Here is a 13,803-nt window from a genome sequence, read left to right as displayed (position 1 = left end):
TCAATCGAGTGATAACATTCAATTAAGATGCTAATGATCTGACAAACTGCCTTCTTGTAGCCTTGGACTAGTACACTAAACCATGGGCTCATTATGAATGGAAAATCCCTAAACCGTTATTTAATCTACCCACTTTTCCCCATCTAGGCCAGAATTACTGGGTGTTTGATGCAGAGCGGCAGATCACAGGGCCAGACTCTGTACAGCGACTGGGACTATTGGTGAACGACATCCAGGCAGCCCTCATGTGGGGAGATACCAAGGCCCAGAAGATTTACTTCTTCAAGAAAGGAAGCTACTGGCGATTCAACCTGAAGGAAAACCGTGTAGAGTCGATGCACCCTCGCAGCATGAGCGACTGGAGGGGGATACCTAGTGATATAGACGCTGCCTTCCAAGATCGATTCGGTATGTTTATCACTGAAATTGTTACCAAATAATTGCATGGATTGTCTCATGTTTAAATGCACAGAAGAACTGCTAATGGGAATCTTCACAACACAATAATTTGTTCCTAAAAGATGTTTGCCCAAAAATAATAGTTCTGTTATTAATTACTCATCATCATATCATTGCAATCCCCGAGAACTTCCTTCATTCATTTGGGAACACAAATTAAGAGACTTTAGATGCAATCTGAGACCTCTCTAATCCTCCATAGACAGCAAGGGTCATGGGAAGTTTAAAGCACAGAAAAGGAACCATAAACAACGTCAAAATATTCCATGTGTCTTCAGCACTTCAATTGTAATCATATAAAGCTCCTTTTGTCACTTTTGTGCCAAAACAAATGTATAATGTGCTGACTCTGATTATAATACTTCGTAAACACATTTTGATGACCTGACGAGGAAAAGAAAAACTGTAAACAAAGAAACAAAGCATAAAGAAAGCTGTTTCTCTATATGCTTCATTCTATATTGAACCTAAAAGTGTACTTTATGACTGATAGCAGTTTCTTGATAAAATGAAAGCTACGGAGCAACATGATGTCAACTGTTCCTATTCACACTAATGATATTTACAGGGACATTCCATAAATAAATAAGGGATTATTTTCATGCAGTACTTCGCACAACACTAAATTAGCAAAAAATGTAGACAGCGCCCTCTAGTGGATTTTCATCAGAAATGTGCAACAAAAGGTATTGTGTTAAAATCCCAAAATGCAAGTCGGTGGTCTACCTGCACTTTGAGAGTCAAATAACAGATAGAAGCAAAAATAAATGATATATCAGTAGCTCCTAATTATATATTGTGGTCTCCAAGTAAAACTTTTTGTCTTTGCGAGAAACTAAACACAATATTCAAAAAGTGTCAGAGACACTGCACTCAGTGCCATTGAGGTTGTAGATCAATAGTAATAATTGTAAATAATATTCATCTGCTTGTGTAGCGGAGGCCAGCTAGCGAAGTGCTGTGCAGTTAAACCTCACTCCTCTGATCTCTAAAGACAGCTGTTAGAGGCCATGGTCTTTATCCTCCTTGGTGGAGCAATCGACTCCCATGCAGAAAGTCGGCGGTTTGATCCCAGCTCAGAGCGGGTTGGGAGGTGTAGGACTGGTGGGGTTACATTGGTGCCGTGACCCGGATGGGAGTGATGTTTAGGGGGGTGTGGCAGAGGCCAGCTAGTGAAGTGCTATGCAGGTAAACCTCACTCCTCTGACTTCTAAGGCCCAATCCAAATTCTATTTTTGTCGTAAAAATTCATAATAATGACAAAGAATACTAATTTGTGGATCTCCCTACTTCCGGGTTCAGCAATACTGCAGTTGTGGCTGGTGTATTCTGGGAAATTTTCTTACCTCTTGGTTTCTTACCGAGTGTGGTCCTGAAAAATCTTCGGTCAAAGAGGTATTCACCCCTTCCCCTTAGCCCTATACCTTCAAGCTAAAGAAAATTGGGACACCCCTACCCCTTGGCATGAACGCGCAAAGTGAGGGGTAGGAGTAAAGGGAAGGGCTAGGGGGTAGAATTGGGCCTAAGTGTGCTCTAGTGACAGACGCTCAAGGCCATGGTCTTTAGTCTCCTTGGTAGAGCAACCTACTCCCATGCGGAAAGTCGCCGGTTTGATACCAGTTTAGAACGGGTTGGGTGGTGTAGAACAGGCGGGTTTACACTTGCATAGACTGATCATTTCACTTCATGAAACCTCAATTTATTGTCAGGGACCATGTGTATTCATTTTATTTGGCCTTAATATGTTTGTTTGAGTACTGTTAGTTAGCCATTGTAATACAATTTTCTGAAATACCAAGGATCCCGGCTTCTTTAATGATGTTTAGGAGGAAAAACATTACCTACATTAGGAAAGTACAATTAGCGAGACTCAAACACTAATAACCCAAGGATTAATTTTAAAACTGCAAACGTTATTTTCATTGAGAGAATTTTAAAAAGTAACTTTGTTTCTCATTTCTCCACAGGTTTCGCCCACTTCTTAAGAGGGAAGCAGTACTGGAAGTTTGACCCAGTGGAGGTGAGGGTGCTGGAGGGATACCCACGATACATCGGCGTGGATTTCTTTGGTTGTTCTGCAGCCTTGTATCGATAAATCCTGGGTCCAATTAGATGTAATGTCTACCAATGATCATTTTAATGCACATACTGCAAGTAGCGCCACAGACAGTGTGAACCATTCAATGTTAAGTATGGATATTTCAGCAGGGTTATTTGTTTTATCAGGTAAAGTGTCAGATGCAAAAGAATCTGACCACTGGAATAAACACAAATCTGTGGCTTAAGCAGATTCTGTGTATCTACTCAATCTGTGACTTGTATGAGATCTGCGCCACTACACCATATGCAGAATCTGAAATTAATTATTCCTAGATGTTCTGTTATGCAACTAAATACTCTCATCTCTCAGGTAAAGCAGGAAATTTTGGTCTCAAAATATTTTTCGTACGCATTGTGTACTTGATTATTTATTATTTGTATATTTTGGCAGTATTGATAGTGTTAGGAAGACATAACAGTGGTTCTTTTTGAGAAACGCCATTTTAGATTACATTACAACATTATATAAATTATTTTGCTAAATTGTAGCATGCTGTTGGCTGCCACAGATTATTTGGTTTTTAATATCAAGCAGAAACTGCATTACTCAGAATGTCATTCTTAAAAATAAACATTCTGTCATCATTTTGTGTCCTTTCAAACTCATCCTAATATTTAAAGTTGAAGTCAGAATTATTGGACCCCCTTTGAATTTTTTTATCTTTTTAAAATATTTTTAAATGATGTTTAACAGAGCAAGTACATTTTCACAGTATATCTGATAATATTTTTTTTTTCTTCTGGCGAAATCCTTATTTGTTTGATTTCGACTAGAATAAAAGCAGTTTTACATTTTTAAACACCATTTTAAGGACAAAATTATTAGCCTCTTTAGGCTATTTTTTTCTATAGTCCACAGAACAAACCATCCTTATACAATAACTTGCCTAATTACTCTAACCTCCCTAGTTAACCTAATTAACCTAGTTAAGCCTTTAAATGTCACTTTAAGCTGAATAGAAGTGTCTTGAAAAATATCTAGTACAATATTATTTACTGTCATCATGACAAAGATAAAGTAAATCAGTTATTAGAAATGAGTTATTAAAACTATTATGTTTAGAAATGTGTTGAAAAAGTCTTCTCTCCGTCAAACAGAAAACGAGGAAAAAAATAAACAGGGGGGCTAATAATTCAGGGGGGCTTATGATTCTGACTTCAACTTTACAAGTTTTGTGTAAAGACTTTCCGTGGAGGATAAGAATTCTCTCATATTTAATTAAATTTATCTTCACTTTGTAGTTTATTAGCTGATTTGAGAATGAATGAAATTGGGTTAAAAATGAGATGAGGGTGAGAAAATGATGACAGAGTTTTCATTTTGTGGTAAAATACGCCTTTAAGGGTTTAAACAAAACATGTAAAGCTCAAAGATTTTATTTAAGTTCATGCTAATATTACTTAAGCTTTAAACGTATCTAAATTGTCCCTTTAGTTAGGTGGAAGAACTGGTAAGATTACAGATAGTGGCCCAAAACACCCATATTAACACTGAAAACACTGAAATATATTTCAGTCTCACTTCAGAGGTGCTTTCAGTACAAATATAAATGATAATAAAATTAAAATGTCTTACCATCTATAAGGCATTCTCAGAGCAATGTCAAAGTAGCCACTGGACTTTGTTGCACCATAGCTGAGCATTTTAGAATATTGTTTGTTAATGCATTGAAGGACCTGAACTGTACAGAGTAGAACTGTGACTGATTTCAGCATGTTCACACTGAACATTTCATTCATCATCATTAATGTGACATAAGTGACCTTAGTCAGTGTGAACGTCCATTTAAGTCTGTAAAGGGCTTATGAAGACCTGTTTTTCAATAGTGATAATGTATATGTCGCAGTGCAGGTCACTGATGCTGTTATTCACGTCTTAAATAATTTTACTTTTTGCATACTGATGAATATAATCCTTATGGTCAGATAATGATGTATTTTGATCTGAGGAAACTGTATACTTTTAATTCACTGTTATTATAATGTTTCTCATGTAATCAGTTCTGTTCGTTCACATGTTGCTCCTTTTACTGTGTAAATATTTTGTAAAAATAATTGTATTATATTTTCACCTCCAATAAAAAGGCTCTCTTTGTTTATTGTGTACTGTCTAATCATCTGTTGTTTAAAATTATTTCCAAAATAATCAAGACAGATTTTTATCATATTATAAAATAATACAAATTTCAGCACACAGCTACTTTACATTAGTTTCCCTCAAAAGTGGCACATAGTAGCATTTGTGTGTTTATTCACTTTTATTATGTCTAAAAATGGATTTTGGTGTAAATTAATAGGTTCAAACTCAATTCCTGGAGGTTCACAGCACTGCATATAGTTTAGCTCCAGCCAGCTCCAACTCACACATGCTCAAAGAGCCCATATTATGGGTTTTTGAAAATTCCCCTCCATGTAGTGTGTAACATAGCTCTAAGTGAAGTGAAGTATCCAGCTAAGGCTTAAATCTGTAAGAATACAGTGTTTAAAACTGTTGATTCATCTATAAAAGAGTCGACTCATAGTGCTTCAAACGAGTCGCCTTAAAACCGATTCATAAGGTGTTTCGCCATGACGTACGAACGAAACCAAGTTATTCACGTGCACGCGCAAACCCGGGAGATTTCAAACCTGAGGCCCCGCCCTCTGACGCAGAAACCCAGACACACACGCACACCCACAAACACACGCACACCCACAAACACACGCACACAAACATGCTGGTCGATTGAAGTCACACTGCAGATGGATATTATATTGAGTCTCTACCCAAAGATGAAACATCAGCATTATAACCAAGCAGTTGGAAACTTCTGGAAGCTACATGCTACAAAGAATACTTCATCTGAGTTTGTTAAAGGAAGGATCAGTAAAGAGTAACTGATGGACGTCAGGATGGGTTTCTTCCATTTCTCAAGTGTAAGTACATGCGGTTAAAGTTGTTGCCTCGTTTACTCTAGCTTGCAAATGTATTTAGTTGTGATTTGTTACTTGTAACCGCGTGTACTGTATCAGGTTAACTGGCTATATTCTCTTATTGCGTGCAAAGTCACGTTAAAAACGCAACGCGTGCTGCTTTGTTTATGGAGCTCCGTGCTAGAGTTCTGCTCCCGCGATTTATTCGGAAATTTATTCCCGCGCCGCAGAAATCTGGCGCGGGGACAGCCGCGGGAATAAATTTCCGAATAAATCGCGGGAGCGGTCGGTAACGGGTTTAATTTGGGACGGGAGCGGGCTGTCTAGCAATATCACGGATATTGCTATGCGAATTAGAAAGAGAGAGTTTGCTTGGTGCTTGTGTGTGTGTTAGTGCGCACGAGAGAGAGCGAGAGAAATAGAGAGAGAGCGAGAGAGAGCGAACGAGCTTTGTGTGCTGTGTGTGTGTGTTTATACAGACAGCTTGGCTGTCTGGACTGTATACTGGGTGATTTTTGGTTGTGTTCTCCTCCACTCTAGCGGGATCGGGCGCGGCGGGCAGAAAACGGAGCGGGTTCTCAGGCTAAAACCTGGCGGGTGCGGGCGGTAGCGTTGTCGTCCGGAGGTGTGTTTGTGTGTGGTATGGCGAGTACACGACTGTCTCCTTCGTTCGGTTATCCGTGGCACTATCCACTCGCCATAGTGTGGCAGCTAAAATCCACGCCTACACTATCGAGCGTGTATGAACTGTGATTACTTTTATATTGCTGATTAGCTTTTGGCCATTTCACTCTCTGACTGAAGGCAGTCGACCAATCGCGACAGACTGTCATCGGTCCAATCAGCGCAGATTAGCTTCGCGCTAAGGAGGGGTTTGGGAACAAATGAATCACTGGACGATTCATACAGGAGTCGCTGGGATAATTAGGTAAAAATAAATGCAGATTATAAGACCATGAAAGTGTTTTTTGACCTTGCATGCATATTAGACTGTTGTTGGAGACCCTTACAACCAAGATATGATCCTATTTCATGTATAATATGGGCTCTTTAATAGTTTGTAGTAGTCTTGAACACCTTAGTTGGATTAGGTGTGTTTAGAGTTCGAGCAATACTGCGCAGTGATGAGGCCCTCCAGGAATTGAGTTTAAGACCTATTGTGTAAACTAATGGCCTTGATTTTTCGTTTTCTACTGTACAGCTGTCTTAAAGGGGATATATAATGCTTTACAAGATGTAAAATAAGCGTCTGATGTCCCCAGAGTGTGTATGTAAAGATTCAACTCAAAATACCTTAAAATTCAAATGAGATTGTGCTTCCAGCCCACTTTTCAAAAGAGGAATAGCTACAATTGCCTGTGCATCAGCATAGTGGCAGATTTAAAGTAGAGCTAATGTTATCTCTGTTAAAAATGACTGTCAAAAGAAGTGGTTCAGAAGATATGTCTATGGAGGAAATGGAAATCTTCAGCAGGTGATGCTAAAACTCCAAATGTGAATGGCTGCTTTATGAAGTGTGATTACAAAATATTACATACACTACCGGTCAAAAGTTTGGGGTCAGTAGGATTTTAAAATTTTTTATTTTTAAAAAATTAAAATTTTTATTTTAAAATAAAGTTCTCCTGTCCACCAAGGCTGCGTTTATTTAATCAAAAATACAGTACAAATTGTAAAACTGTGAAATGTTATTGCACTATAAAGTAACTGTTCAAAAGTAGTTTTAGTTTCATTTAATAATTGATTCCAGTGATTTTAATGATGAATATTCAGCTTCATTACTGCAGTCTTCAGAGTCACATAATCCTTCAGAAATCACTCTAATATTAATTATTATTATTACTATTATTCATTCATTTTCTTTTTGGCTTAGTCCCTTTATTAATCCGGGGTCGCCACAGCGGAATGAATCACCAACTTATCCGGATGACCTTCCAACTGTGGGGGAAGCCACAAACTCCACACAGAAACGCCCACTGACACAGCCGAGGCTCGTCCATTATTATTCATTCATTCATTTTCTTGTCGGCTTAGTCCCTTTATCAATCCGGGGTCGCCACAGCGGAATGAACAGCAAACTTATCCAGCAAGTTTTTACGCAGCGGATGCCCTTCCAGCCGCAACCCATCTCTGGGAAACATCCACACAAACATTTACACACACACTGACACACTACGGACAATTTAGCCTACCCAATTCACCTGTACTGCATGTCTTTGGACTGTGGGGGAAACCAGAGCACCCGGAGGAAACCCACGCAAAGGCAGGGAGAACATGCAAACTCCACACAGAAACGCCAACTGAGCTGAGGTTCGAACCAGCGACCTTCTTGCTGTGAGGCAACAGCACTACCTACTGCGCCACTGCCTTGCCGTCAATTATTATTATTATTATTATTATTATTATTAATAATAATAATAATAATAGCAATAGTAATGATAGCAATAATAACTGGACTAATAATTTAATTTGAAACTACATACAATAAGAAAGCAGTTATTTTAAATTAATTAATTATTATAAAAAATTAATTAATTAATTATTATAAAAAATTTTTTTTACAATTAATAAACGCAAAATAACAAACTTTTGACCGGTACTCTATATTTATTTTTCATTAGAGGCTGGCTACATTCACACGCTGTTGCCAAACAACTGTGGTTGCCCTTGGTTTAGTTAAGATGGAATTTGTTAACGATCCATAATAATTTAATTTTACAACTTGAACTGAATTAACTATAAAATGTTTTTAAATTATCCATTGTGTAAAAAAATATGCCAGAGTAGTTGGTGGTTCATTCCGCTGTGGTGACCCTTGATAAATCAGGGATTAAGGCAAGGGAAAATGAATGAATTATGTTTTTAAATGTAAAATAATCATTCATTCGTTTTTCTTCAGCTTAGTCTCTATTTCAGAGGTCGCCACAGTGGTATGAACCACCAACTATTCCAGCATATGTTTTAAGCAGCGGATGCCCTTCCAGCCGCAACCCAGTACTAGGAAACACTCGTACACTACAGACAATTTAGTTTACTCTATTCACCTATAGCACATGTCATTTGACTGAGGGGGAAACCGGAGCACCCAGACGAAACCCACTCAAACATAGGGAGAACATACAAACTCCACACAGAAATGCCAACTAGACCAGCAAGGACTCAAACCAGCGACCTTCATCCTGTAAGGCGACAGTCCTAACCACTGAGCCACTGGGCTGCCATGTAAAAATATTTATTTGAATAAAACTTATTAATCAGTTGAAAATAAATGTTTTAAAAAAACTCCCATAGTGTGCTGCACAAACTGTTTCCACACAAACTATGAAATAAACATGGAAATATGACTTAGGGAAACCCTATGCGCGTGTAGGCTTATAGGTCACCTAATCTTCTCCTGTGTCAACTACAATGAACAGAAGATTGACTGCTGTCTCCTCTGCAGCCAATGAGCTTGATCCTCAACGGTTTAAAAGCTCAGTGTCATTCTATACTGTTTAAGCTGCGGCACGTTTTTGAAGACCCTCCTCCACCCCAGCTCCACCTGTGTTTAGATCTGCTATGGGGGTTATGTAACGGGTGTCCTATCAGCAACACACCCGTCCATATTCACTCAGATCTTGAACTCAATGAAAGAGACCATCCACCATTGTACTCAAATCGGATTTATATTCACCGTCTGAGATAAAACAAAAATACGAAATGGAGAAAAGTGCAGGATTCACACACAGTTCTCTCTCATTAACAGTCACACCGCTCTCTGTGAATCTACGTGAAAACATTTTCTTAAATTTAAAAACAACACATGAAAACTGATAAACAACATCCCTGAGACAAAACAAAAACAAATAAAATAAACAAAAACAAAAACAAAATAAAAATACGAAGTGCTGGAAAGTGCAGGATTCACATTCAGCTCTCTCTCTAAAAGGGAAAAATACAAAAACTCTCTTGTTGCGATATTGTATACAACCCTAAAATACATTGGCAATGTGATATTTCAGTTAGCAAAACACTAATCAACTTAATCGTTCCAAAATAAACATTAGGAAATCAAAACATGAACTGGCATATTATTCACACAACATACACATCTAGTTCAATCACTGAAATGATATAAAATTGTTTATATTATCCCTTATTTTATCTGTTTATGATAGAGAGATGAGCTGCGCTTACCTTTTAACAGTCACATCGCTCTCTGTGAATCTACGGTAAGCACAAAGGGACAGAATTCCAAACATTCCTGCAATTTATTAACCACAAGGGGCACTCCAACACCATTTTATTTATGAGGCCTAATTCAATGTAATTCAATTTGATAAATCATATAATCCTTTCAACTCTGTTACCGTTACATGAATATTATGTTTGCAGCAGCAGCGTGTTATATTCTCTGGCATGTCTATGTATATACTGGCAGTAGCAGATCTACTTGCTCTACCATACTAATCAAAGCAGCAGCATAGCAGATCTATACTACAGTGAATCAGTTTAGGCTATCAGTGGCCGGCTGGATGACGAAAATATTATGAAAATAACATATATATATTTTAAAAGCCAAATCACCTTGTAAATGCGATTTACTTTCCTGACTGGAAGGAATATCATACATATCACAAAGTATTTTGCCAAAAAAAGACAGGTAAGCAAATTTAAGTTTTTTTGGGCTAGAGATGGGTTACACATAGCCGGGTTGATTGGGTCTATACTTCACAGAGAAACTGAAACTACGTCTATTATTTGCAGGAACCTCATGAATGTTATTGACTTTTCTTGCATGATGGAGTATCATACATATCATAAGCTTTATTTAGCAAAAAAAAAAAAAAAAAACATACAACCAAATTTAAGGTTATTCTGGCTAAATTTGGGTTACATGTCGCTGGGCTAGATCTGGTCTATACTTCACCTAGCTGGTGAAATGACGGCTATTGCTTCCTTGGCTGCAACACCAAATACATCCACATTGCCGTATACATATTTTTTACCATATTAACTCCCGAGAGTGTTCACTACAGAAATATTTTTATGATGCAGAAGAATGCTGGTTAACAATTTACCCATGAATTAGCCATTTTATTCTCAAAATCCTGTCATCAATGTTATGACACAGAAAATGACTGAAAAGAAGTTGTGGTGGAGTCAATAGTTATAAAAGTTGCAGACACGCTCTCTTATTAGGGAAGTGTTTGCATCCTACCCTCATCGGTCTGGTTCTAATATGCTCTATCAGAGGTTTTCAGGGCGGAAATGTAAGACGGCTGTTCTGTGAGCCCTCCTGCTGAGACTTCCAGAATCCTGCTATCTTGGCTTGTTTTCAGACTGTAATTCCCCCTTCCCTCGTTTCTATCACACGGAGCGAATTTGTAATACAATGACATTTTAACACAATGACATCACTTTGGTTCTGTTTTATGTGAAGCATCTGCAGGAGCCGTCGTTCGCCAAGTTAGCACATTTTGTGGGGTTTCAGTTTAGTAACTACAGATGTCGGAAACGCAAAGCCTGATCCCCTGTGTTATCAGACGATTTGAAACAGAATCTAAGCATAATCGTGTGCTTACTGAATGTGCTCACCAAAGACACAAGAGTAGCTTTGTTTTTTAGCCATACAAAGTCTGACTTTTGGAGAATCTCTGACCAAATCTAATAATTGGATTCAAAATGTTTCGACATTTCAGTAGCATTTTGTTCTTTTTAATCAAGAGCTGTTTAAAGTACAGTATATGCTCTGAAAATAAAAGGTTTGAAATCAAATAGACCTAAACAACTAAATCAAAATAGATTGGGACAGACATAAAGTAAGTAGCCTATACTGAGCAGAACGCTTCTCTACTATTTACTTCTGCATACATTTATTTATTTTTGCAAACTAAACTAAACCCTGCTGAAAAATCCAGCTTACACCAGCCTAAACTGCTTAGCTAGTTTTAGCTGGTCGACCAGGCTGGTTTTAGAGGGGTTTTGGCCAATTCCAGGCTGTTTCCAGCCATTTCCAGCCTGGTTTTAGCTGGTCAGGCTGGGAGATGACCAGCTAAAACCAGCTTGACCAGCCTAGGCAAGCTGGGAGTCCAGCCAAAACCAGCTATATCTAGCTTAAACCAGGCTGGTTTTAGCTGGATTTGGCTGGTCATTTTCCTGACTACAACTAAATTAAACTTTTAGACACTTAATGGCTTTCCTCAGTCAAGTGTAACATGTTATGATTTAGTAGCCTATTCAAGATGTTTTAACTCAGCGGGCACTTTGATCTCAACAGAGAAAAAAAAAAAAACCAAAAAAAACAAACAAAAAAAAAAAAGGTTGAAAACACCAATCTATTGATGTCAAGTGACTACCTTGATTTTGTAGATGTTGTGTCGTGCCTATTGTTAAACGTCATTTGATGTCATTTTAACTTCAAAGTTTACATGCATTAGGATACAAAATCCAGTGTAATCTAATTGTGTTGTTCTTTTGGAATCAAAAGGGTATCAATGTGTGGATGTCAATTAGACATTTTACATCAAGATGTTGTTAATGACATTTCGCAGTTGAAAAAATTCAGGAAGTTTTGCCATTTCTTTTAATATATACCTTCAAATATACATTAATGTTTATATCAATGATGGTCAAATTCAACTCACAATCTATATTAAATTGTTACAGGATGACCTTTTTTTCCTCAGATAAACTATGGCATGATTGGCTTTACTTTAATGTTGATTAAAGATAATAATGTTGTAATAAATAATATTATCTTCCCTTTTTATGTTTCTTTCTTGCTGTTTGTTTGATCCACAAGATTATACACTCACGACTTTTGGACACTGAATGACTTTTTTTCAGCCAAGTATAACATGTTATGACATAGTAGCCTATACAAGATGTTTTAACTCAGCGGGCACTTTGATGTCAAAAAAAAAAAAAAAAGGAAGAAAAAAAACCCAAAAATGCCAATCTAATTCATGTAAGTTGACTACCTTGATGTCAAAACAACATCAAATTGACATCTAACATTTGCTCAAAACACAAAAAAACTGTCCTGTAATAGATTTTGTAGATGTTGTGCCGTACCCAATACAACAATTTCATGTCATTTTAACATCAAAGATTAAATGCATAGTAGGGATACAAAATCCAGTGTATCCCAGTTGTGTTGTTCTTTTGGTATCTAAAGAGTATCAATATGTGTATGTCAAATAGACATTTTCACTTTATTTCTTTTAATATATATCCTTCAATTATACATTCATGTTTTTATAATGCTTCATGTTAATCGCTTTCACAATGACGGTCAAATTCGACTCAAAAATCTAAATTGAATTTTTTTTTGTCTTCAGGATAAGCTATGGCATGATTGGCTTTACCTTACTGTGGATAAAACATAATAATGTTGTAATAAATAACCATTGTGTTCCATTTGTATGTTCCTTTCTTGCTGTTTGTGTTGATCCACAAGATCATTAATCTATTTTAGCAAACTCATGACTTTTGGACACTGAATGGCTTTCCTCAGGCAAGTGTAACATGTTATTACATAGTAACCTATACAAGAGTTGAACTCAGCGGGCACTTTGATGTCAATATGAAAAAAAGAAAAAAAAAATGCCAAAAAAAAAAAAAACGTCAAAAATGCCATTCTATTTGATGTCAAGTGACTACCTTGATGTCAAAACAACATCAAATTGAAGTCTAACATTTGCTTAAAACACAAAAGACTGTCCTGTAATAGATTTTTGACATGTTTTTGGTGGCCAATGTTAGTCGTCAATTTGATGTCATTTTAACATCAAATATTACATGCATTAGGATACAAAATCCAGTGTAATGCAATTGTGTTGTTCTTTTGGAATCAAAAGGGTATCAATGTGTGGATGTCAAATAGACATTTTACATCAAGGTGCCCACTGGAAATAACATCATTTACTGTACATACCTTACTGTGGATAAAACATAATAATGTTTTAATAAATTATTTTATGTTCCCTTTGTATGTTTCTTTCTCGCTGTTTGTGTTGATCCACAAGAATATTTATTTATTTTTTGCAACCTCATGCCTTTTGGTCACTGAATGGCTTTCCTCAGGCAAGTGTAACATGTTATTGCATAATATCCTACACAAGAGTTTTTAAACTCAGTGGGCACTTTAATGTCAATGGGAAAAAAGAAAAAAAAAAGAAAAAAACATGCCAAAAAAAAAAAAAAAAAACGTCAAAGATGCCAGTCTAGTTGATGCCAGTTCACTACCTTGATGTCAAAACAACATCAAAATGACGTCTAACTTTTGGTCAAAACACAAAAGACTGTCCTGTAATGGATTTTTGACATGTTTTTGGCGCCCAATGTTGA

General features: G+C 37.0%; 1 protein-coding gene across 1 annotated transcript in view; it reads left to right on the top strand.

Moving 5' to 3' along the window:
- mmp11b (matrix metallopeptidase 11b) overlaps positions 1-4,673 on the top strand; it is a 40,398-nt gene extending 35,725 nt beyond the window's left edge. Inside the window, exons 7-8 of the mRNA XM_689061.11 lie at positions 148-408; positions 2,427-4,673. Of these exons, the coding sequence (XP_694153.4) occupies positions 148-408; positions 2,427-2,554 (389 nt within the window). The 3' untranslated portion in view covers positions 2,555-4,673. The remainder of the gene's footprint in view (positions 1-147; positions 409-2,426) is intronic.
- The last annotated feature ends 9,130 nt before the right edge of the window (positions 4,674-13,803 follow it).

Source organism: Danio rerio, chromosome 21, assembly GCF_049306965.1.
Source record: "Danio rerio strain Tuebingen ecotype United States chromosome 21, GRCz12tu, whole genome shotgun sequence".
In the NCBI taxonomy this organism is placed as follows: Eukaryota; Metazoa; Chordata; class Actinopteri; order Cypriniformes; family Danionidae; genus Danio; species Danio rerio.
This window is presented reverse-complemented; position numbering and strand designations above follow the sequence as displayed.